This window comes from Paroedura picta, chromosome 7 (genome assembly GCF_049243985.1).
Source record: "Paroedura picta isolate Pp20150507F chromosome 7, Ppicta_v3.0, whole genome shotgun sequence".
NCBI lineage: Eukaryota > Metazoa > Chordata > Lepidosauria > Squamata > Gekkonidae > Paroedura > Paroedura picta.
In genome coordinates this window covers 36,067,117-36,094,177 of record NC_135375.1, presented here as the reverse complement: position 1 = coordinate 36,094,177, position 27,061 = coordinate 36,067,117, and the positions used below count along the sequence as shown (strand labels likewise).

The following is a 27,061-nucleotide window of genomic DNA, read 5'->3' as shown; positions in this document are numbered from 1 at the left end:
GCTTTACCAGCTTTGGACTGCTTTACCATTATTTACCATATTGGACTGCTTTACCATTAAAGTGTAAGTAAATTCAAAAATCTTCAATTTTTGCAACAAATAGAGCCATGAACACTGTTGTGAAGCCCCATGTCTGGCAGCACTCTGTGAACTCTGGCGCAACATTGTCTGCATCACATGTATACCGCTAGGTGCTGTTTTCTTCTGCTTGACTATAAGAGCTCTGATGGATCAGACCAAGTGGCCAGCCAGGCCCAACTAATAAGGTCTAGAGGCCAAAGTCTTCATCTAAAGTTGTTTCCCAGCATTGTTATTCAGAAGATTGCTGCCTTTGGATACAGAAATTCCCTTTAGTCATCATGGCTAATGAACCTGTCCAACATGGAACTGTAGGCCATCATGACATCCACTGGCATTGAATTCTGTAATTCAATTAGTTGTTTAAAAAATACCTATCCTGAATCTATTGTCTGTCACCTTAATTCCCTACCCACTCTCTATCTCTTGAGTAATTTTATAAATCTCCATCATGTTCTTTCCTTAGTTGTCTTTTTTCTTAATGAAGCGTTCCAGTTTATGTAGCTTTTCTTCATAGGGAAGTTACTCCAGACCTTTGTCTTGGTTGCCAGCTTCTGCACATTTCCTAGTTTTCCAGTATCCTCCTTCAGATACTGTGACCATAAATCTACCAAGGACATGATAGTATTGGTTGTTTTATTTTCAGTATCATTCTTAATAACCCTATTTTAGGCATCTGCCAGTTCAGTGTACATTTTAAATTAGGATTTCTTGCTCCAGTGTGCATTACCACTTGTTTATTTACTTCAACTATACCTTTTCTCCCCAATGAGGATCCAAAGTGGCTTCCCTCCTCTTATTGGCATAACAAACCTTTGCAGTAAGTTAGGTTGAGTGTGTGTGACTAAAGTAATGTCACCCAACAAGCTTCCACAGCAGATTGAGGATCTCAACCTGGGTCTTCCAGATCCTGGTCCGATATTCCATAACTTCTTACTCATCTGTTTTAAAGAGATCTTCTCACAATGCTTCACAAACCACTTTGGTTTGTACCAGGCTTACTAAATAATTGGTGTCATCTGAGTACTTGAGCCACTACATTACTCATGAACAATTCCTGACCATCAATGAATAAGTAGCACTTATCCCAATATCAATCTTTGTGGAAACGTACTGCTTATATCCTTCCATTGTGAGAACTGTTCATTTATTCATAGTTCTATGAGTTGTTTCTAGGTTATATGCTTCTACCTTTCTCATGTTCAAATACAATAAAAACTGTGAATAATTGTAAGTTATTTTATATATTTAAGCATAATTCAGTAGGTTTTAAGTAATAAAGAATTTGACGTCTAAGCAGCAATTCAGTTCAATTGCATCAATGTGGTCTGCATTCTAATGCTTCGTTAAATTTATCTACGCTTACGGAAACTTTTTTTTTTACACAAAACTTCCTGTCTACGAGTATTACTAACAGAACTGACATTTCTCTTTTATCCAGCTTCAGGAAAAGCTGTAAAAACAAATCTACTAGGTCTTGTCCAACTTTGATAAACTGACAGATGACATATAACATTCATTAGATAAATGCAGATCTTTCCAAATATATTGCACACATATTTACTGGACATCACTATCTCACTACTAGCATCAAAGGACTGCTGAGAACAAGAATTCTTTTAGAATGAGAGAATTTGGTCATTTTATTCATGTAATATCAAAAATAAGGGCCAAACTGCATGTAATACAAGACTGGATTCACCAAAAAGTATTTTAGCTGCAAAAAGTCGTGGGAGACTGGGATATATATCAGTGCTATGCTACAAGATATGGGGAAGTTCTTTTTTCTCTTTGTGGTGTTTGCCCAATTAGAAATGCCCTCCCCTGGCTGCATTAATTCTCAGGAAAGAAAAAAGCCATACTTTACTAAAGTACTTTCCTCCCACCTGTGGCTATTATTTTCCCTAATTAATTTATTTACCTCAGCCCATTTTCCATCCTTAATCACTAGGATCGTGAAGCCCATTTTAATCTATCAAACCCAGACTCTCATTCAGGTAAGTGCAGATTTTGAAATGACCTGTGACCACCATTACCCTGGAAGTTTACCAGTAACTCAATCAAGGATCTTTTGTCCCAATGATGCTAGGACCATTATCTGGTTTCCATTTCTTTGTCTCACCCAGGTAAATGCATTAAACCCAGCATTACCTTCCAGACACAAAATTGGGTATTTAAGCAGACACACTTGGCCATTGTCATGCATGTGTTGTTCTTTGATCCAACGCATGCACCCAGCAATACACAGGCCATTTTGCTGTCTCTCTTCTCTGGACTTCTGCATGTAGTGGAAGGTAGCTATTAATCCCAATTATTACACCCCTTATCGCACCATTTCAACCCTTTACTTTCTTTTTGGTGTAGTGGTTTGGTGTAGTGGTTAGGAGTGCGGACTTCTAATCTGGCATGCCGGGTTCGATTCTGCGCTCCCCCACATGCAACCAGCTGGGTGACCTTGGGCTCGCCACGGCACTGATAAAACTGTTCTGACCGGGCAGTGATATCAGGGCTCTCTCAGCCTCACCCACCTCACAGGGTGTCTGTTGTGGGGAGAGGAATGGGAAGGCGACTGTAAGCCGCTTTGAGCCTCCTTCGGGTAGGGAAAAGCGGCATATAAGAACCAACTCTTCTTCTTCTTCTTCTCGTGTGCTAGTATTAGTTTGAATTGTCTGCAATTGTATTAGGGCTTTACATTTTTTTCAACAAAAAACATCTCAAATTTGATCTCAGTGTGAGTTTTCTGAATGGAATACACATATAAGTGCATATAAGTCCTCTCGGTTAAAGTCCTAGATATCAATAATTCCCTCATCCAAATTTCAGGAGGTAATGTTATATTTATTTTAGGTAACTCTATATTACTCAATTCTAAGCCTACAGAAATCTTCAGTTCTACATAGGAATGCACTGTTACACTATTAAATTTAAATAGTACTTTACAAACAGATGTACTAGAAACTGGTAAAAGGACTTAGGGCACAATGTAAAAAGTTTGTTATCCTTCAGCAGAAGTACCTATCTCTAGCCAAAGACCAGTACATAGTTGCCAGCTAATATCTTTGACCAACTTTTGCTTTCCCTTCCTGTACCAGGTTTAAAGCTTGAGCACAGCTAGAGGTGTTAGCTGAAGTGCAAAAGCCAAAGAGCACTTTGCCCTAAAACCATGGGTTATAGACCTGGGGTTTAGGATAAGCCAAAAAGGACTGGCCAGTCATAGTATGCTATTTTGTTGGTTGGTTTGTTAACTTATATTGTATTTTTGTACTGGTTAGCCACACTGGGTTCCTCTGGGGAGAAAAGTTCAGTGTTAATATCTTAATAAATACATTTTTCCTCCTCAGGATCAGAAGCCGAGTCTGTGATTAATATTCTTTAGTCAAGATGCATCTAGGACTTGCAAGAGAGGATGTAACAGAGTCAAGTGACTATGAAACAATGAGTCACAAGAATTAAAAAAAAGTTCCAATGCTAGTAAATATTCTACCCAAAACATGGAAGAAAAATGAATTTTTGAATTGGTAGAATAAATTCCTCCAGTAGTTACTATGGCTAGAAAATTTCTTTTACTGGCCTGAATCCAACCATATTCTGAATGGCACAAATTTGCTTAAGATAGGGCATAATTTCCTCTCTTACTATGCTTTCCTGAGGGTCCATGAATCCCAATAAACAAAATGTTGAGGGAGTCTCAGTGGGCTACAGTCGGAAGGGGAGGCTCAGTAGCCTTAAGTTTTTGGAAGTTCATGGATGATTATGTATCAAGTATGAGTCTATCCAACTGGGCAACTAGCAAGCACATGCAAATACACAAATGACTGAAAAAGTGGAAATATACTTTTGAATCTATCATTTATCCTATAAAAAAATTTAACTTGACATCTCACCTGGTGAAAACGCCATCCACAATACCAACAGACACTTCTTCAGCAGGTACATAAGAGCCGATTTGTGCCATGATTGTTATCAGTGCTACTTGCTTTATATAGGAGCTCTTTCCACCCATATTAGGCCCAGTAATTATTACTGCACTATGATTGTCTTTCTAGAAAGAGAAGCAGTGTAAATACAGCACTTTTAATATTTTATTTAATAACCATATTATGGAAAGTTTGTTCACAGGAAATACCTTTTTGGTGGTCATACAGTGGGGTAGTCACAACCAATAGAAAGACGCTCCTCTGTGTTAAAACAAAGTTACACTTACCTGTAACTAATGTTCACTGAGAATCTTCTGTGTAAGCACACAAGAGTATTGCACAGGGGATGGTCTACCATCAGAGAGTTCTAAACTAACGATCCCCAACCTTTGGGCCGCAGACCACATGTGGTCCGTCGACTAATTGGAGGTGGGCCGCTAAGGACGCCTTCTCCCCCACCCCCGGCCCTTTACAACACACTTTGGGTGTCATTGTCTCCCAGCACTCCCAGATGGGACTATCTCGTTGCAGAGAAACAAGCTCAGGGTTCCCATTGATTTGTCATTGTCATGAGTTAAAATTTCCATGAAAATAAAATGTTCCTTATGTTCATTGTTGTGGCGTGTCTGTATCTTATTTTGAAGGGATGTTTAAACATTACCATAGTGATCAGAGAGCGCTAGGGCAGTGGTTGAGAGTAGAGTAAACTACCCCCCCCACCGGGCCTCAGTAAAAGGCGTTGACTGGTCCCCGGTGAGTGGTCCCCGGCGTTGAGTGGTCCCTGGTGATAAAAAGGTTGGGAACCACTGTTCTAAACAACTAAGAGCCTCAAGGGGGTACTGTATGCCAGAACCAGAGACTTGATCCTGTCCTGGCACCACAGTGCCTCCACCCTCGGTGCCTCTAGTGCTGCTGAAGTAGAGTGTGCAGCAGGGCCAGAGGGAGGGTACATATGCCTGCAAAGAAAATACTTGATGAACAATAGTTACAAGTAAGTACAACACTGTTGTCATTGTCGATTTTCTGTGCAGTCCCACATGGGGATTCTTGCAAGCTACTCACCAGGCAATGGGGCAAGCTCTCCCCACTTTAACAGTGAATACAGTACTGCCTTTCCCACTTGAGCTTTTTACTTTGCTTGCAGATCTAACCCATAGAGGTGCACAAACATGTCTGCTGATGACCAAGTAACAGCTCAGCAGTTCTCCGTCAATGATACTCCATCCAGGAAAGCTGCAGAAGAAGCTACGGTGCTGGCAGAATGGTTATGAATGTTTAGTGGATAGGGTTTAGAGGACATTAATATTTAGTGAAAGCCAGCATGGTGTAGTGGTTAAAAGTTGCGGCTTCTAATTTGTGAGCTGGATCTGATTACCTGCTCCTCCACGTGTAGCCAGCTGGGTGACCTTGGGCTGGTTACAGCCCTAACAGTCCTGTTCTGACCAAGCAAACCTGTCAGAGCTCTCTTAAGCCTCACCTACCTCACAGGGTGTCTGTTGTGGGGAGAGGAAGGGAAGACAATTGTAAGGCACTTTGAGTCTCCTTTGGGCAATGAAAAAAGGGGGTATAAAACCAAATCCTCTTCTTCTAAAGTGTAGCATTCCCTAATGACAGAGACAAATCCACCTGGATAAAGTCTGAGAAGAAGGCATCTTCCAATATAATAATAATAATAATAATAATAATAATAATAATAATAATAATAATAATGAGGAGGAGGAGGAGGAAGAGTTTTTTATATGCTGCTTTTATCTACCAGAAGGAGTCCCAAATCTGCTTGGGACCAGCTAAAAACAGCGCTCTGTCCCTATGGAACTCCAGGGTTCTTTCAGGTAAAATGCAATGGCCCTTCTAACAGCTAAGGAGGGTAGTATTCATTCACTTTCAGAATTTGGTGTGGGTGAAGACAGGCAAAATAATATCCTGAGACAAGTAGAACTTAGAAACTATTTTTCTTTAAACTGTCATGAGACTCCTTAAGAATGTCTCTGTATGGCAGCAGAGGCCCAGAGATAGATTACTTGTGGAAGCCCAATGGGCTGCAGAAAAAGATTTTATGTAGGAACAGGTCAATCTTTTTGTTCCAAAGGAAGACTGTCTGACTTGGCAGGAATGATGGTGTTAGAAGTCGTCAGCCACAGAAGCATCAGCTACTGGGGGTCTGAAAACAGTAGGCTGCCTCCAGAACTACAGAAGAGAAACAGGAAATAATCTGGTGTTTGGCTTTAGGTCTTGCAGAGTCTTCCCATTCCGTTATGATACCCACATCAACAATTGATGGGAAAGAAGGCTTAGAGAACATAAGGAAAGGCTCTAGCTGACCCAGTGGGTCTAGTTCAGTTTGGTTACTCCAGCTCCTTCTGGCTGTATGGACTCTCCATGATGCAGAAAACCTTGGGAATCAATTTGAAGGAAACCTCCTGAGGAAAGAGGTATGTTTGCATGGTCATTATCAGAGGTCCTCTCTCTCCCTTCGATAAAAAGGAAATTGACTATTCCAAGACTACGGTTCAGCAAATTACTGTTCTCTATGTCTTGTAGAGGAAAAAGACCTGTTCCTGTGGAAGTTCTTGAGAGTTTGGTGACAGGGGCACAACAAGAGGGTTGGCCATGTTTTCTCCTCTCTATCCCCTTGCCACAGCAAACATGATTCTGCTTCTAGATGTACACTTTCATTTTACCCCCCTGCACTGGATGCCTGACAGTGCATTACCTATGAAGGTGTTAACGTCCTACATCTTGGAGTGGAGGGGACTTGAGAGGACCATCCAACCCTGTCTCCCAGCAGAAAGATATATCTCTTAGAAATTCTTGAATAAGGTAGAGGGTTGGAAAGAACAAAGGCCATGGAGGGAAAAAATCACTGTGCTCTTTAACAAGTATGTTTAACAACCAGCTGTCTGAAACCAGATCAAACCAAAACTAGGAGAGGAAGTAGCCTCTCCCACTAGGAGTTGTAAAAAAAAAAAAGGTTAATTACTCTGACTGCCTCTATAAGGAACTTCTTCCCACTGGTTGTGACTGCCTCTAAGTAGCTACAATAAATCCATGATAAAAACTGAATAAAATAGATAGCCAACTTTGGACTTGGACATATGCATGTAAAAATATAGAAACTGGCAAAATGTCTTGAAGTAACAATCTTGTGTTTTCTAATTTCCTGCAAACATTCATTACTAACAGGTAACCTAATTTTAAGTCTGTGAACCTCATTATTTTTTAACAATTTAAGAACTAGCCTGACTAATGTCATAGTTTGGATTTTTCTTAGTCACAATATCAAAGATAAGCACAGAGATTCCAATTTCTGCCATTTGAAAATTATGTTTTCTTAATACGTTTTTTAATGGATAAAAAGCAATGTTTTTAATGAATTTATGACTTCCTAGTTTATTTATCCCATACTTACCGATAAGTAGGTATCATTTGGAACATACTGCTCTTGTTCTCCTAACAACAAGTCAATCACTGGGTGTTTCCCATTTTTTATTATTATCTCTGATCTGTCATCTTTTATGACTGGTCTGAAAAAAATACATTACAATACACTGTTAGATGGAAATTAGGAGGACAGTGACCTCTCATTCTCCCTCAAACTGAAATCAGGGCATACATTTTATCAAAACATCAACTCCACTAGAAGAAGAGTTGGTTCTTATATGCCGCTTTTCTCTACCCGAAGGAAGCTCAAAGCGGCTTACAGTCGCCTTCCCTTTCCTCTCCCCACAACAGACACCCTGTGAGGTGGGTGAGGCTGAGAGAGCCCTGATATCACTGCTTGGTCAGAACAGTTTTATCAGTGCTGTGGCGAGCCCAAGATCACCCAGCTGGCTGCATGTGGGGGAGTGCAGAATCAAACCCGGCATGCCAGATTAGAAGTCCGCACTCCTAACCACTACACCAAACTGGCTCTCCTGAGCCACACAGGCTGATAGTACAGAAAAAAAAGTTTTAATATATTCAGGCATGATGCATGGATATCTTATACCATATATTTTTGTGTTGTTATTAAATTAACAAAGATAACTAACACTTTACCATTGTTCAGGGCATCATTACCTGCAATAGTCCCCTTGTTTAGCAACCTCAGCCAAGGAAAAGATACAATCCACTGTTGCTAGGTGACCCACAGCTTTAGAAGCAGAGTGATAATGTTCACTAAAATAACTACACATTAAGGAGAAAAAGAAAATTAGTGCATAAAGTATTTATATGTAAACTATTACTACATTCTACAGCTAGTTCTGGTTTCCCCCCAATTTTATGGTTTTCTTGCAATAAGAAACACTGTACTTGTAAACTCACTCTAAAAAGCGTAACCATTCAGCACTGCAGTCAAGGACTAGCTGCTCATGCAGCTGATTCAGACGTCTGTAATTTTCTACAATAAATGGAGTGTGGAAACGGCTGACAGATTTTGTACTAGAAAAGAAAACCAAACAGGAATAAAGGTTACTAAGCAATCTGTCATGCTGCTATGTGGAAAATCAGACAAGTGCTTTCTTAGGATCAGTTGCCCATTACAACTTATTTATCACTTTACTTATAGTAGGTTTAGCTAATGTATTATGGCTCAAAAATACAGAGTATCTTTATGGAAGCTATAGTCCACTATGTCCTTTGAAACTAAAGGAAATTCTATTTAGAGAACTTTTTTATCCATTGTAAATTAATTACCATATTACTATGGAACATTCAATAAGGAAAGCATTCAAAACACTAAAAATGTCAGAATTAAGATATATGTATTTGCATGTATTGCTTAAGCTACTCACACTGTTTAAATATTCTGTTTTGCAGAAGAGATGTTTTGATTAGAACCTTTTCTCCAGGAGGACTTGTGAGAGGTGTCCCAATAGAATATTAATTGAGAGGGGAAAAGGTGGATTTGTATATGAATACCACAGCCAATTAAAAAAAGCAATAGTGAGGGTCATTATTAGACTCTCTGGGAGTCCATAAATAACTGATAATGGAGGAAGTTTCTCCTTCATTAATTGGATGTTAGCATGTGGCTAAATCAATCAAGAAAAATTTAACTGGCTCTTTCACTGAAGGATTAAAAAAACACATTATTTACTGATATAAAGTCTATCCTTGAGGTCAACAATTAAACTGAAAATACAAAGAGTTATATTTTCATGGGATATTCTCAGGATGGCAGGATTAAAGAAGTAATTTCTGAAATAAAATGTGTATGTTTTATGGCTAAGGAGGCACAGTAGCAACTCTAATAGTCCAGAGTAGCTTGTTTTTGTCAATGTTTAGAAGTTATGCAGGATTGGATCATGGATGGGATACCACCAAGGGGAACTTCTGCTTATCCACTCTAAAACCCCCAAGGGGTGGCCATGAGTCAGCTGCAACTTGATGGCGCACTTTACTTACTTTAAAGAGACAAAAGATTGGTGAGGATACAGTATTAGTCCATCTTGCTGAGCAAGCCAGTCTGGTCTTACTAGCGATATTCTACAAGTCATTACAAGGAGATAGTTCTATGCATACTTACTTGGAAGTAAGCATCATGGAATATACACCTGAGTAAGCATATCTATCATGGCTTCTAGCATGATTGGAATGAAACTTTTATTTCTGTCCCTACGGGAACAGATATAAATATGTATTCTAGCTAAGTATCTATTTATGAACTGCCTCAACCGAAAGCCCTAAGAAAAATGTATGTGTATATAAAAGGAGACATAAATAGCATCTGAACTTAAAACTAAATGGAACACATACACAGCTAAACCTGCTGCTATTTGACAGGTTCATAGGGCAAAAATTCAGTAGAATATTTACGTTTGAATAATTGCAGTGATGTTCCGCAATTTAAAATGTTTTTTCTTCCAGGAACGTTTTATATAAACTGCCCTGAGCCTTACGGGAGGGCAGTATAGAAAATAAATGAATAAAATTAGAAAAAAAAATTCATGGTGCTTAAGTTCTTTATTTTTAACAAGGGAAACTGCAGATAATTTTGCTAGAAAAATATTTTAAAATCACTTTTATTATACATGCTTTTGCTACATTAAATCCTTGCAAACCTTTACCATGTATAGAATTGGAAATACTAGATGTTCAAGTTGGAGTCAAAAAAAGAAGAGGTACTAGAGATGATATTGCAAATTTAAGGTGGTTACTAGAGCAAACAAGAACATTTCAGGAAAAAAACTTAGTATTCAATAGATTAAAGTAACTGTGTGTATCATGAAAAACTATGATTAGTTTTAAAATAAATGGGGTGTGCCACAACTTCTAATCGTTTTAATGAACAAGAGTCTACTATTACGACAGACTTGTTGCCAAGTTTTCCTGTTTGTTCTATGTGAAAAACATATAAGGAGACATGGATTAGATTTAGATGGTGGAATGGAAACTGGTGGAAGGAACATTAACTATTTGAACGACATAGATGAAATCACACTACTGGCAGAAAATAATGAAGACTTGACACAATTACTGATGAAGATTAAAGGAGAAAGTGCCAAGCAGGATTACAGCTGAACATCAAGAAAACAAAAGTAATGACTACTGGGGAATTACACAACTTTAAAACTGATGAAATTGAAATTTTCTGAAGGATTTCTATTACTTGCTTCATTATCAACCACAACTCCAGGGGCATCTAGTCCAACCTCCTACAGAATGCAGGAAATTAACCACAGTTAGAGAAACATTTATCAAATTTTAATTTCAAAATATATCTTCAGTCATTTTTCAATCTTTTTTACCCCTCCATCATTCAGTGTGAAGAATGTTGAAGGTTTTTCCTAGACATTTGTTTCATTGACAAAATAGAAGCTAATCAAAGATAAGAAAAGATGTATCATTCTTACATACCTGCTAACTTTAATCCAATCAGGTGGTATGGAAGATACCAGTGAGTTTTTTACTTCAATCTGAAACTAAAATAAATATTTATATGCCAGAAGGTAATTATGTTGTTCTGTTGCAGGAAAACAATAAAAATGACAACTGGCATCTTAAAAACTAAAAGATTTACTTTCACAGAAATGTTCATAGGCCAAAGCCCATTTTTTTTATATAACTCTGGCCCATAAAAGCTTATTTGAAGCAGTCATGGGAACATTTGAATCCAGACTAATGTTCCCACAGATGAAAGGATTTCCACCCAAGGAGTGTATTCTCCTTTCATTTGGAGCAGCCCCACATGCCCCTAAAGCCCTGTTCACTAGGCATCCTCTCCCACAGAAGCAAGATTTCAGGGGATATTTGGTACCACTATGGGAGATGAGAATATCATGTTCCTCAAGGTGACATTCTTGTGCCTGCAGAAACAAGTTTGGATCCAGCCTATAATAATTATGTTTATTAAATTAAAATATTTACAGCCTACCACTCAAGTCAGCATTATCCCCAGTGTGGCCCCCATAATAACAAAGGGGGAAGAGCAGAGTATCTACTTTGCATGCACAAAGACTCAGTTGCCAGTGTCCCAAGTTAAAAGGATCAGTTAACAACTGATGTGAAGGACCTATATCGGAGACACTGCTGACAGTCGGAGAAGGCAGTGCTGATCCTGACAAATAGTCTGATTCTATATTGTCTTTGGGTGAATGTTTTCTCTAAGAATAAAAATCAAGTGCTGGAGGGTTAAGTCAAATACTAGTTCTCTGAGCTTTATGTTTACAACAAATGGTTGACAAAAACATGGAACTCTAGCAAAAACAAAGGAAAAAATATAAAGCACATTCATTTACCTCTTGTCCAGACACTGTTACATAATTCACAGAAAGACCATTCAGCTTTTTTCTTATATCCTGAAGGTGTAACTGCATCTGGTAGAGTACTGCTTCAATTTCATCCTTCCTCTTCTTTATTATAGGAAAATTTTTAAGATCCCTGAAGAGCTGGGTTTTGTCTCCAGTTCTAATTAAGGAGAATCAAAAATGATACGACTGTAAGGTATTACAGAATCACAACTTTTCTCAATTTCATAATTGCCATCAGCATAAACAAATATTAGTTACGATGTCTGGATATCTCTGTATTTTGAAAAGTGATGGTGGTATTCAGATTCACGTGTGCTGCCATGTTTAAAGCTCAAGTCTGTCCTGTTTGCTGAGATTTTAATAGACATAGTAATATCAATTTCTGACAAATATACACCTGATTTTATCATTTCTGTTTTTACGTTGGAAAGTGACTGTTTTTAATTATGGAGTCTTTTCAAGAAAAAAATGCAATGAATTTCTATACACATACAACATTCTACATCACTGTGGGAAGATTGTACATGCATTTGTGTATAATACTAATTAATTAATTATATGTTTTGTTTACTTACTTGGCTGCTTCTTCATTAAGCATACTTAGATAATTTTTCACTGAGCAGAGCAATTCTGGAATTTCCAAGAGACTCTCCTGTAACAAAGATGCCTTCACCTGAGAACGTATTGCTGGAATCAATGCTGTGATAGCAGCTTCAAGCCGAGACAGAGTGCTGACTACCAGATAGAATTCTTGAATGGAACACTGAAAGTGAAAGTAATTATACCTTCAGGTATTAAACTGAATATAGCTTAAGAGTCTCTAAAAATTATTTAAAACTATTATTTAGATTACACTTGTTTGACTAGATCCCATAAATCGTAATCACTCATAAACAGGACACAGAATACCACATGTCTATTAGGGAGAGTCTCCATCATGTGCACATGTTAGTGATTTCAGCTAATATCCAATAGATTCCTGCGGAATCCAAAATAGTCCAAATCAGTCTGACCAAACACAGTCTGTTGTTTAATACTTGGCAGGCACTTCATCACAAGATCACCCTAGCCTCCTTCCCTTTTCAAGACTAAAATTATTTATGGACAATCTGGATGACATTGTTTGAAACCAAAGATATATACCATGGACTTGCAGAAGAGAAATCATGCAAAAGGAATCAGTACTTTATTTTTTTTCTTTTGCTCTCCATGCACCTTAACCTGTTTTTTGTAGTAACAACCTGAGACCAACTTACAGAGCCCTAGCATCAGCAACAACAAAACCAACGTATGATGCCAGGCCCATTCCTATAAGAAACTGTTTGGAAATTGAGCAGCAAAGTCTCTTAGATTATTCAGATCAGGTAACCTAGGTCATACTGTCCTCCAGGAAATCCTTAATTTACAGAAGGTATGATAGTTTATGGAAACTTGACATCTGGTGGTGCAAGAAAAGGGTATTATATCTCTTTGCAACATTGACTTGTGTTCTTTGCTTCCTACATGGCACTTCAGACTAGCAACTATGAGCAACACCTTACTCAGACTGATGGCCATGTTATCCCCCATTCTTCAACATACAGGTTGTGTTCCCCTGTCCAGATAACCACACATTTTCTAAGTTAACCATGGCTATTCCACACAGTCATATTAGCTATCTTTGAACCAGAGATGCTTTGATGAAATTCAAAATAGTGGTGGGTTCAGTATCCAGGCTCTCAGATTAAGGAGCCCTGTCAGCTAAGCAAAGGTCATCTTTAGAAACAATCTCATATCAATACCTATAGTAAACTTTTATTTCACTTCCACCATTTTCAGGAAGTATGCCTTTCGTCCTTGTGCTCTAAACATAGTCATTCCACAGAAAAACCTGGAATATGTTGGATTTTTGGAGGACCTTCAAGGGTCAGAAGAAAACTGAGTCTACTAGGTACTCTGATTATTTCTTTGTATCCTTTCATCTTCTGATGTTGGTTAAGAAGTCATCCAAGTCAACACTGAGCAGATGGCTCAGACAGTACATCATTACAGCATATCAGACACAAAGACATCCTGTACCACAGAGAAATACAGCCCACTCCATGACAGCAGCATTCAATGCCAACTCATCAGTAACAGAATATGCAAGGCATCCATATGGACATCAGCTTCTACATTTGTAATACAATGTAATATAGGTGGTGCAACTTTTGACAGCAGATATTACAAATATGCACAGAATGTCAGCAATTCCAACCAGACATTGAAAAAACAGCTTTTGGATATCTAATGCTAAGATGTCCTTGCTCTTAAAGTAAGAAACACTAAATTTACTTTAACTTCCTATAAAAAGATGTTCTCTCTGTCTCAGAGTAAAAGGAACTTTTATGATAAGTCCAATATTCCTTTTTATAATGAATGTCCAAAAAAACCAGGGTCACAATTACCTGTAACTGTTGTTCATTGAGGATCTTCCATGCAGGAGAATATATGGGGACTGCACATGAATAGGCCTGCCACGGAAAGGTTTTTACAGCTAGAAGCCTCCAGGGTGTGCTGTGCACTGGAGCCAGAAGAGGAGCCAAATGGCCATGTGCTCTGGAGCACCAGCACTCTCACCAACAGATTCTCAAGCACTGCCGAGCCAAGACAGAGCATGCATAGAGGGAGGGTATGTGTGCCTGCACAGAAGGTGCTTAATGAACAACAGTTACAGGTAACTGCAACTTTGTTTTCTTTGTCCAGTCCCACATTGGGATTCTAATAAGCTTCTCTTCAGGAGATAGGAAATGGTCTCAACACCTCAGTAACGACTGTAGAACCACTTGGTCCACTTGTATCTCTCTTCTCACAAGCAGATCCAAGACATAGTGACACACAAAGACGTTGGCTGGAAACCATGTCACCATTTGACATATCTCCAACAACAGAACTCCATCCAAGGCAGCTGAAAATGCCACTATAATAGTGGAATGGCCCAGACCTTCAAATGACATGGAAGCTTGGCCTGGCCATAACGTTCCCTGATAGTATTTACAAATCACTTCTGGGATGAAGCCCTTTTACTCCTACCAGGGCCAGCAAAAAAAAAGACAAGAAAAAAAAACCTGGTTGAGAAAGTCTGGTTTATGTGGATGTAGAAGAATCTGATTAACTTCCTGTGAAAATATCAGAACTTGGTCTGGAGCCTCTAAGCTGGGCTTTCTCAGCCAGGGTTTCTTGACGGCCCTGGAAGCATTTCCTGAATGGGTGGTAGTTAATTAATGTTTAATATATTTTTTTAATTGTTAAAACATTTATCTGGTAATTATAACCATATATGGTTATGTCAACCCCCAATCCAAGAAAGATTCAGGAGACAATCCATGTCTAGGAGACAGAGTTTAGTGGGGTTAAAACATCTTGTGGATCAGGTGGCAGATTCAAAGCTGTGATGATTCAGATGCACTTCTCCTTAAGCTCAGACTTTGATTGAGATAATTTGTAAGGGGTTTCCAAGGAATATCTCTACGTCTGAGAAGACTGTGATCTTGATCAGATCCATTGGGATTTAGATTAGGACACTGATGGAACTGACTTGGCAGAACTGAGTGAGAAAATCTTAGGAGTTTTCCTCAGCACCGAAGATGGTCTGAAGGGGCATCAGTGGTGTTAAGGGCTTTCTCCCAAAGGGCTGCTTTGAAAGCTTGGAATCTCTGTCCCCTCTGGCCTTAGGGGTAATCTGCTGACTTGCAGATCTAACTTGCAGTTGGATATACTGTGCCCTTCACCTAAGCAGAACAAACGAAGATTGCGCTCATCTGTCTGAGTAATCTTGGCACCACAATAAGTGCACTTTTTAAATAAAGCTCTCTGCACCATGACCCACCAGGAGGAAATAAGCCACTTGCCATTTGGGCAGGAACAATCTCTTAATGCTCTGGTGTATACCGTCCTCTGAAGGGTTTTAGCTGTGCAGCAAGCCTATTCCTGTGCAGTCCCCATGTGGGAATTGAACAGAAGACTGAGGATGAATTACTGAATATTGAAAAATTCTGGCAAATATTATGACTGACTTATTTCCTGCTTGTTTGATGTACATCAGAGAATCCTAACAATCACATTTAGTTGACTGGATTGTCAACATTCATACTGGTAGCAATCCCCAAATTTTAGACATTCACTGTAATGGAACTCTGTGTGTGCCTGTCTGTCTAAAAACTGTAAGCAAGCCAGAATCCCAAAGGGGAATAAACTAAGTGCTGATGTGACCGTCCTAGGACTTCCCTGATTTCTTTATTAGCATGCAGCATTTAGCACTGCAATCACCAGAGGGTCCTTGGGCTTTTCAATGCAGTTTTTCACAAGCATGAGTGGCTGCAGTTGATCACCTCAGAAATCTCAGTGCACACACAGAAGTGTGTGCCCCTTTGAATCCTGGCCTGTAACAACTGTACTTGCTATAAACTGTAATGCAATCAATTTGCCAGCACTGTGTTGAGAGTATGCAACTCAGCAGGTTCATCCGTAGTGCAAAGAAGGATTTGCTACATAATTTGTACAGATGGTGTTGCATTACATGTCTCACAGAAATGTCAGTACATCACTATAAAACATGCAAAATAAATGCTGTATGATGTACAACTGTTTTATTTAATAATGTTACTAGTGAATTTAGTTCAAGCTGTCATAAAAGCTAGGCATAGTCAGAACTGTATTATTCAATATGCAGACAGAAAATACATTCTAAACAGTGTATGGTTTAGAAGCAGTGAAGAAGCAGGTGAAATAAATCTACAAGAACAGTTGGTAATCATTTGGTATTTATTTTCCAAACTAGACAATGAAATCTTCTTTTTGAAAAATAAAACTTCTCCAAATTCTTTGACAAATAAAAAGGACATTCTGAAATAGTCCTATAATCTCCTCTTTATGATCTATAAAGTATTCCCCAAATCCTTTGCTTTTCAAGGACTCAGAAAACATTATATATGATGTATAGTTACTAGATATACTCTTCAAGCAGTTATACATGTTGTTCATTGCTTTCCATTCATTGCTTAGAAATAAAGGTAAAGGTAAAGCACCGAGTCATATCTGACTCTTGGGTTGACGCCCTCTAGCTTTTTCAATAGAGATAGACATGCCTAATTTTGCAGAGTTGGGCTGTCAAAACTGTATAAAACTGAAGGTTAAACAAACAAATCCCCTGTTAAAATAGTAAATTCAAAATAGTATTTCTGAAGTAAATCAGCTTACGTAATGGTCCAAGAACTATAAGCCAAATGAATTAGGATACATGAGAATTAAACAAGATTTTCATCAAGACTGCCTTTAGACATGATGTTGCTAAAAGTGAAGAAACTGTCAATTGTATTCTGCCTTACATAGTGTCCCTTAATCCAAGAATAAAATTTTAAAAATATTATCTGTGAAATACATACATTAAAATAACAGTATACCAGATAAATTATAGTTATATTATTTACCTTTTTGTGATAAATACTACAGAGTCCTCTCTCAACATCTGGCATCTTATATAAGAGGGTCTTAATTTGACCAAGGACACTTGATTCGGACATGAGAACCTCGGATACTGCATCAAGTCGAGAATCAATGTCACTGGAAAGAAAAAAGTAATCTTTTAAAAAGCACTAGTGTTCTGTAAAACAGGTACCTCTACCAATCATTTTTAAGGATAGACAGATAGAAGGGTTACATAAAAGAGTAACTGCATATTTAACCATGAAAAAATTAAAAGATTTCCTTCTGTTAACTGTATTACCAAAAAACAATTGTCCAAATTTTCAAAAGAGTAAATTTGTTAGTAATCAAGCAATATTTAATCCTGACTCATGCTTGCTGCTTTTGATATCTTGGATATAATGCTATGTGGACTTCTTTAGTGTTCATTATATTTATATCCTAGCTTTATTCCCATCATAGAATGTAAAGTGGCATTCATAAAGCAGCCAGATAATCCCTGATAATCTCTGACCAGATCTAGTTTCAGCATGGATGCTCCATCATGTTCCTTGAAACCATGTAATGGAATGATACTGACAGAGAGGTGAGTTTAAGCACTGTTTAATCCAGGGATAGTCAAACTGCGGCCCTCCAGATGTCCATGGACTACAATTCCCATGAGCTCCTGCCAGCAAATGCTCATGGAAATTGTAGTCCATGGACTTCTGGAGGGCCACAGTTTGACTACCCCTGGTTTAATCTTCATATTAAATTTAAAACTTTTATATAAAACTGCTGATTGCTACATTTACTTACCTGTTTCTGTGTATCAACCTAAATACACCACACAACATATGGGCTACAACTGAGTAAGTGTAACAGCATTTGTGCTAGCCCTTTAGAAAGGAACGACTATACTTTTTATTAAGCACTCCTGAAACTAAAATTCACTCTGTGGAGTTGAAAAATGAATGACAAGGTTAGATGGGCATGCAGAAGTCACAATCAATGGGACTGTTCCAGAACTCAAAGCCACAAAACACTACTGGCAGTTACCTACAACTCCTAGTTAAAATCTCTTCAGTGTGTCATCAGGGACTGTAACTGCTCAAAAGCTATGAGAGCTATGTCTGTCTTGCTCAAAGATAATGATGACGCCAAGCAGCCTTGCAAAATCAGTTCCCCATTCTCCTGTTTATCCTTATAACAACAATCTTGTGGGGGCATGTCTGGCTGAAAGACTGTGATTGGCCCCAAGCTTACCCTGAAAAAAATCACATATGACCAGAGAAGTTAGAACTGAGAACTTAAGCATACCCAAGGTTGAAAGAGACTTTTCCATTAGGGCTAGCTTTAACATAGATGTCCCACTCTGTGATTTTAGAGTAAACTGCTAGCACAGCTTACATGAGGCCACATTATAGATTTCACCAAGGCTCAAGAGACACAAATCATGCTCATCCATCTGAGTCATTTTAGCGCCGCATTCTTGAAAAGGGCCTTCAGTGGCATAATTTGATTGTTGGAGGGAATTCAGTAGAAGACCGAGAATGAGAATATCACTTATATTCATCACCAATACTCAAACTCTTCCCTTCCTCTTTTATTTTTAATAAACAGACATGGTTACATCAAAGCTGGAGAGAAAAAAATCTCCTCAGAGGGTGACAATGTAAGGTAACAACTAGAACCATGATGACCAGTTAGGAAGATCCTGTCTGTGTAGCACAAAAAAGGAACTAAGGGAGTGGTACTCCCTTAGAGCAGGGAAATAGTGTCATGTTCACTCAGAGGGGGAGGGGACCCTCCTTATGTTCCTTTAACCAAGAAATCTATAACTGTGGCTGGCCTGCACAGACCCACTTGTGCCCTTTATTACCTGCCATCTTGCTCCACAAGAGTTTTGTAGAACTAAAATACTTGCGCACTGGTTTCTGTTGTTAACAAAAAGCACTATTTTGGATTTAATTCATCTAGGAATTTCCAGTTGAGGATATTCACCAGATTAACTGGCAAAATGCAGTCTCTAAAATATACCACTATTGATTCATAAGGTTAGAATAAGTACAACAGATGAAATTCATCTCTCTGGTATGCTGGGGGGGGGGAATATTTAAGCCCTTTCATACCTGTAAAGCAAGCTACAGCTCAAAGGGAAATATCAACAGACTTCTTTCATTTAATTCAAGGTGGCCTTTGGTTTGTCCTTTAGAGGAAAACATAAATAGTTGTAAACCTACTACTTTTATAAATTTATATACATTATATTGCAGTTTGCTTTGAGCAAACAATGTACCAATCTGAATCAATAGCATACAATGGCATACACAACAGATGTAACAGCTTCTCTTGAAAGGTTAATCTGCACTTTAATATTTTCACATATGGCTATGCAGCAGTAGCTCCAGTAATCTAACACACAAAAAAACATCCATACACTTTGGCTGCTGTAATCCTCAATATTAAACAAGGCAGGGTCAAGAGAATATCATTCAATATTATGACCTATTTTTAACCCACTATTGCAGAATATAGATTTATAAGACAGCTTTGTCTGCAGTACAGCAGCTAGATTCAAGTCCAAAGCTCCTTATAGATCCAAGATATTCAGGGTGCTTCTGAGAGTCAAAGCTACCTTTCACAAGAATAAGCTTTTAAAGCTCTATAAATCTTCGTTTTCAAGAAGGGAGTCTGAAGAACTGAGTCAAATTGAGATAACCACAGATGGCATTCTAGGCCTAATGGGGAAATTAAAAACCAAGAAGTCTCCAGATCCTGATGGCATAAGCCTGAGAATTTGTAGATCAGAGCATCCACTCATGTTTTCATGCAGGGGGATTTGTCTTTCTTCATTTGTCCTTGAAAGAGGCTTTTTGAAGGCACTGTCTGAGTTGTCCACCACCTGGCTGCTACCACTTTCCCATATGGGATCTGAAGGACCTCAAATTGGTATTGGGTCAAGATCAACAAAAGGAATAGAACCTTTTCTTGGGTTTACTTCCCTTCCTGCATGTTGGTAGCACCTTTTTCATCTTCCTTCTCTAACAAGTAATTGTGTATGCTGTCCCAAAAAAGATTTACTACCTTGAACAAAACACTAGCCACTCTTGCTTCAGAAGTGGGGTACACAACAGTTGCAGAGCTAAATGTGGCACCTGGCTCTAACATTTAATGCCACTGCTCTAGCAGAAAGTTGATCAGAGTCCAAAGAAGTGTCAGCTGAGAAAGCCACTGCCAGGTCATGAAACTGAATTCTCTTTGAGGAAGTGTTTCTAACCCTGACTTGAGCAAAGATTTATTTGGCATCCATCAAGGCGGTACACCTGACAAGGGTATCCAGTATTATGGTGGACTGGCTCTGGGCACAGCAGCTGGAATCGATGTTGAGCTCAAAGGTATTCCACTTGGGGGGTGTGGCTAAAGATGTCGTCCTGAGAGGGTGGCAGGGCATCGGCTCTGCTATCTCTGAAGCCTGACAGGGGTCAATTGTGCAAGCAATTGGCAGAAAAGAGGAGGGGTACGCAAACCCCACCTCACCTTTCTACCCAGGAAGTTCTTGGGGCCGTCTCCAATCCTTTAGGGAGTATATCTCCCCGGATTATAGGCTGTCAGCGTTCCAGGTCCAGAGGACGACTGCCATTTTCTACCTCGGACTTTCTTTTCTTTCTTTAATCTTAAAGTATCTGCTTCAACCCTACATGATGATTTACCACAAATGAACGCTTTGAACTGAGGGGAGGACATCGGCTGAGTTCCAAAACATCATTTACTGCAAGTATCTCTCGCTTTTTTTTTCTCCGTCTCTCTTCCTGCATCAAAGCCCTTTGTTTCCCCCCTCCTCTTACTCTGCCCTGCCCGAAGCCACCTCGTTAAGAGGCAGGCTAATTCTCCTAACTAAGCAGAAGAAGGACTCAAATCAACTCGAATTAATTGGCAAAAGCTCTTATTGTAATTGTTTTGGTTTTCGAAGATAAGAGATAAGAGCTGTGAATGGGAAAATCTCACAAGAACTCTGTGCCAGCACGAGAATCTCTGCCTTAACCGACTTCAATACGTCACATGCCTGTGCCGGAACATTAGAGGATAAAACAGAGGACCTCTACTGGCCACTTGTAAAATTGTTTGAGGCCGGTTTTTTTTAAAGTCAAAATCATGTCTATGTTAAAAAGATTGGCTCATCTAATAGAGATACAAACCCAAGATTACAAAGTATTTTTAGATGGACTGATCAAAAATATCTCCAAGGAGATCCAAGATGGCAAGGAAGAAGTCTTCAATAGGAATGATGGATCAATAACAGTGACTGATGACAGCTTTAAACAAGGTGGAAAACCAACAGCAGAAGAGAAATCTGAAATTCATATCTTCAAGGAGATCCAAGATGCCAAGGAAAACGTCTTTAACAGGAATAATGGATCAATAACAGTGGCTGATGACAGCTCTAAACAAGGTGGAAAACCAACAGTAGAAGAGAAATCTGAAATTCTGGAGACGGAAAATGGGATGCCGGAGTTCTGCAGCCCAGATAAGGACACCCTTTTTAAAAAGACATACAGCCATCTCAAAGCAACAGTGTACAAAAATCAATCAAAAGAAATATGGATCTGCAGTGAAAGTAACCGATTTAAAGGATCTCTCTGGGGAAAAAATTGTATTGATACTGGAATCCAGGAGGTGCAACGGCCTCAAGATTTATCGATGCATATTCTGCGGGAAAGAGTACAACTGCACTTTCTACGCCAAAGGCCAATGGGACAGAATATAATTTTACGGGAACGACAAGATGTAGCAAGCCTCGAGATGAGACCCCCTTAAGAAGACCGAAAGCTCATATTGTTTTATGTTTAATGTTATACTGTATTCTATATTTCCATTTTTATGAAAAAGGGGAAGCAGTGTCTCTTTCTCTCTTGTTTTTTTTTGTCTCTTTTCTTTTGTAGGCATATAGGTAATATAATCATTAGTGCTGAAAATGTAAAATGGGGTTCTCCCCCCTTATTTTTTCTTTCTTCTATTAGTGTATTGTCCTAGGACTAAAGCCTACACTGACTTGTAGAAAATGTTTAATGTTAAGCTTTCAACTTAAATCTGAAAATATATCTGTCAGGATGGTTCTTAGAATGGGTCAAGCATAAATTGTTTTGTAGATGTATCAGAACCAAGGATAAGGAGAAGCTATAGAAGACTGAAAGCTTATATTGTTCTATGTTTAATGTTAAGCATTTAATCTAAACCTGGAAATCTTATTATTCTCTGTATTAACAACATATACTGTATCCTACATTGCTATTTTTATGAAAAAGGGGAAGCAGTGCCTTTTTTCTCTCTTGTTTCTTTTTCTTAGTAGGCATATAGGTAATATAATCGTTAGCGTTGGAAATATAAAATGGGGCTTTCCCCCCTTATTATTTTTTTTTATTGGTGTATTGTTATAGGGCCAAAGCTCATATTGATCTGTAGAAAATGCAAAGCTCTCAACTTATACCTGTCAGGATGGCTCTTAGAATGGGTCAAGTATAAATGGTTTGTAGATGTATCTGTATTAAGGTTAAGGAGAAATTATGAAATCCTTTTGTAATTTTTTTTTCTTTGTACATCTTTAAGGCAAAGCCCTACTTTCCTCTCCCTTCATCAGGGTATTGATACAGGGCAAAAACTCATACTGTGCTATAAGAAATGTTTAATGTTAAGCATCTAACTCAAACCTAGAAATATCTGCTAGGATAGCTCTTAGATTGTATCAAGCAGTTAATGTGAGGTCTACGATCTCTCAAGTAAGTTGATTAATAATAACTTTTCTTTTGTATATCTAAACAGGCCTTTTTTTTTGTTTTGTTTTGTAAATGTAGTGGAAATGTGGATGGCTCTTAGACTCATGGCTCTTAGAGTTTTGGGCAAAAGTTTATATCACTGTGGAGTCAATGTGGGGTCGTATACTCTCAAATGATGATTATATTTCTATCTTTATGAAAATAAAAAAAATCATTATAAAAAAAAGTTATTCCACTTGGTTATATACATTTAGGGAAAGCAAGCATAAGTCTGTATTAGCAGCAAGTTATCAGGTTCTGAAGGTTTGCATTTTAAAAATAAAAACAGGTCTCTCCAAGCTAGGTCAATTTTCTTGAAATCATCACTTGAATTCTTTTGGGATGTTATTGTTGGCCACTGGGAGATCAATGGCCCAGAGGCAAAAGGAATCCCATTGTGGAGGCCTTCAAAGCTGCAGGTGATGCCTTAAAGTTTTTGCATGGGGTCAAATCAAACCTCTTGTCTTCTTGTCTCTTAGATCTATAGGAAATCTGTCTGCTTCAGCTGGGACCATGGTGTGGGAATCCAAATGCACCATCAGAGGATACACCACTGAAGACTTGAAACAATATGGCCACTTCTCAGAATAGTGAAAATATGAAATGATCTGATGGTTAGCCTTTAGTCTAGCTGGTGCCTTTCACTGTTGTCAAATACTGATGGGAATGGAATTCCTGAAGATGTACCCATGCTAGGGAAGGCTCTTACAAAACCTGTAAGACAAGCAGGATGAGGTTCCTCTGGTTCTTTCTTACAACTGGGAACTTCCAGGAGGCGCAGCAGCTTGGTCAAGATCTTAGGAAAGACTTATTGAAGGGAAATGTGAATTTGCATAACTGTCACAATGAATTCTTCCTACTCTGAAAGTTCTTCCTCCTCCTTAGTCAAGGATGAGTCAGAGAACCCTGATGCTTCTGAGACTGAGTCTATGAGAGGCTTGTGGCTTGTGGCTTTTGGTCCATGAAGGATGAAAATCTCACTCGTTAAGGCCCCTCTGTTCATAATCCTTTCTGATCAGCATTAAAACTCACTGGATTCTTCAACACTTCTACCAGCTGATATTCTGATGATGATCTCTTCTACTTTATTGTGATATAATAATGGTACAACATATGAAAACATATTCAGCTGAATAACAAGTATCAAAAACATTCATGAACATGTCTAGGATGAGAGTATTACTATGTGCATCTGTACATCTCTTAAATGCCAATCACATGCTTTTGTTTTACACAAATACACTGCAATTTCAGCAACATTTGCTATGAAAAATGAAACAGTGAACCAACTGAGAACAAATGAATGCCTCTTTATTACATTCACACATAGCTACAAATAGCATGCAACAATATATTGCATAGCTTATTTAGTTTACAGCTGAGGTTCTCAACCTTTAGCAACCTTTAGCATCCCAAGGACTACCATTTTGATTTTAAAATTTATTTATTTATTTATTTATTTATTTATTTATTTATTTATTTATTTATTTATTTATTTATTTATTTATCATGCTTCTATACCGCCCTCCCCGGAGGCTCAAGGCGGTTTACATTATAACAGAGAACCATACATAAAACAGTCTGTAGAACATGTACATCAATAACCAACAATTGCAACCAAACACAACACAGTATAACAATAAACAATCATAATACAAACAGGTCCAAGGCTTGTTGATGGGATTCTGAGGGGGGTGGCTTATTGATTTAATTCTGAGGGGGGGTGGGGGGGAGCAGGGGCCCTTGGTCGCTGTAGATTACATCTGGTCTCGGCCAAATGCCTGGTGGAGGAGCTCCTTTTTGCAGGCCCTGCGGAACTGTTTAAGCTCTGTTAGGGCCCTGATCTCCTCTGGGAGCTCGTTCCACCAGGTAGGGGCCAGAACAGAGAATGCTCTGGCCCTGGTCGAGACCAGACGGACTTCTTTAGGGCCAGGGATCCTTAGCTGATTGGAGGCAGTAGAGCGTAGAGCTCTTTTGGGGGCATAGGTGGGGAGGCGGTCCCTCAGGTACACTGGGCCCTGACCGCGTATGGCCTTGAAGGTAATTACCAGGACCTTTAGTCTGATCCGGAATTTAACTGGTAGCCATTGCAGCTGATGGAGAATAGGCCGGATATGGGACCTCCACGGTGTTGCCGTGAGGATCCTGGCTGCTGCATTTTGAACTAGTTGTAGTTTCCGGGTCAGGGCTAAGGGCAGGCCTGCGTAGAGCGAGTTACAAAAGTCCAGTCTAGAGGTGACCGTCGCATGGATCACTGTGGCTAGGTGTTCCGGGGCCAGGTAGGGCGCTAGTAGTTTGGCTTGGCGGAGATGGTAGAATGCCAGCCGTGCTACCTTTGTGATCTGGGCCTCCATTGTGAGGGAGGCGTCCAGAATCACGCCTAGGTTCCTGGCAGAGTGAGCCGTAGAGAGCTGCACGCCATCCAGGGTAGGCAGGCGCGCTTCCTCGCATGGGCCCTTCCTACCTAGCCACAGGACCTCCGTCTTTGAAGGATTGAGCTTCAGACGACTCTGCTTGAGCCATCTCGTCACTGCTTCCAGGCAGCTGGCTAATGCTTCTGGGGGAGAGTCAGGGCGGCCATCCATCAGGAGGAAGAGCTGGGTGTCATCTGCATATTGATGGCAACCCAGCCCAAACATCCGTACCAGCTGTGCGAGAGGACGCATGAAGATGTTGAATAGGATAGGAGAGAGGACCGCTCCTTGTGGGACTCCACAAGTAAGTTGCCGGCGGCCTGATGTTTTCTCTCCTATTGCAACTGTCCATCAATCCTCCAAGTGCTCCTGTCTTCCTTTGGTGGACAACACCATACAATCTCTTTCCAAAGCACATGGGCTAAGGTGTGTATGCCCAAGAGAGACTTCCATCTTCTCACTTCCTTAGAACAATATAGTCACCCAGCAGGCCTTGGGTGTTGCAAAGCAGTTTACAATCGCCTTCCCTTCCCCATAACAGACTCCCTGTGTGGGAAGTGGGGCTAAGAGAGCTCTGAGAACTCGTTATGAGGCCAAAAGGTCATTATAGTTACAGATAATAATTATAAAATAAGACAACTTGAGGGAGACAGCAGGTGTCAAATGGCAGCAGGAGGGGTGGGAACTTCCCATTTGCCCAACACCAACCTCTTGTCACCTAACTGTGAGACAAAAATGGTCATTCTCCTCACTTGTCCAGGCAATTTAAATATAGTGCATACCAGTTCCTGAACACTCACAAAGATACAGAACAAAGTTGAAGTCCAGTGGCGCCTATAAGTTCAACGAAATTTTATTCACAGTGTCTGAAGAAGTGTGCATGCACATGAAAGTGAATAAAACATTGTTGGTCTTAAAGGTATCTCTGGGCTCAAACTTTGTTCTGCTGTTTCAGACCAACACAGCTACCCACCAAAATCTATTCACAAAGATACCTTGTTATAAAAAAAAAGTTGAGCAATCATCTTTGGTTGCCTGCTACCAGAGCAACCAAATGGGAATCTAATGTATGAAGGAAGCAAGCATGTATTATGCTGTATTCAAAGATGGCTTTAAGGCAGTGGTTCTCAACCTGGTGGCCAGGACTCCTTTGGGGGTCTAATGACCCTTCACAGGGGTCGTGGCAGGGCGAGTTGCTTGGCCAGGGTAGATCGAGATAGTGTTAATCTGTCTGAAGCAGCAGAAAACAGCGAGATTGGCACGGGACAAGATTGGGACAAGAGGCAGAGCTGAACTCTATAAACCCCAGAAAAAAAAACAATTTACATACAATCATGAACAATGAATCTTCATGCCATTGGTCAGTTTTGGTTTAATTTCTGTGAAAGAACACACTTGCATAATTTTATGGTTGGGGGTCACCACAACATGAGGAACTGTATTAAAGGGTCGCAGCATTAGGAAGGTTGAGAACCACTGCTTTAAGGAAAAAGGAGATGGAGAGAATTATCTCCTCTGGAGGTATAGAAAGAGGGGTCCTACTGCCACCGCTGCCTGAAGAAGCAAAAAATCTTGAGCTGCCACTGTTGATCAGTATGGCTAACCCCATGCCTCTTCTGATGCAATCTCCCCTGCACACACTTAGGGCAGATGGCATGATTACATACCATACTGGCAATATATAA

General features: G+C 39.4%; 1 protein-coding gene across 9 annotated transcripts in view; it reads right to left on the bottom strand.

The window, feature by feature from the left end:
• Positions 1 to 27,061, bottom strand: part of MSH3 (mutS homolog 3) — a 52,696-nt gene that overhangs the window by 5,083 nt on the left and 20,552 nt on the right. For all 9 annotated transcript variants that reach the window (XR_013233077.1, XM_077347482.1, XM_077347483.1 and 6 more), the window contains 8 exons: positions 17,176 to 17,308; positions 12,304 to 12,491; positions 11,717 to 11,885; positions 10,836 to 10,900; positions 8,301 to 8,417; positions 8,055 to 8,162; positions 7,405 to 7,519; positions 3,963 to 4,120 (listed from right to left, as the gene is read on the bottom strand). Coding sequence is in view for 8 of the 9 variants with exons in the window: in XM_077347482.1 (XP_077203597.1) it covers positions 3,963 to 4,120; positions 7,405 to 7,519; positions 8,055 to 8,162; positions 8,301 to 8,417; positions 10,836 to 10,900; positions 11,717 to 11,885; positions 12,304 to 12,491; positions 17,176 to 17,308 (1,053 nt within the window). In the remaining variant the exon portion in view is untranslated. The remainder of the gene's footprint in view (positions 1 to 3,962; positions 4,121 to 7,404; positions 7,520 to 8,054; positions 8,163 to 8,300; positions 8,418 to 10,835; positions 10,901 to 11,716; positions 11,886 to 12,303; positions 12,492 to 17,175; positions 17,309 to 27,061) is intronic.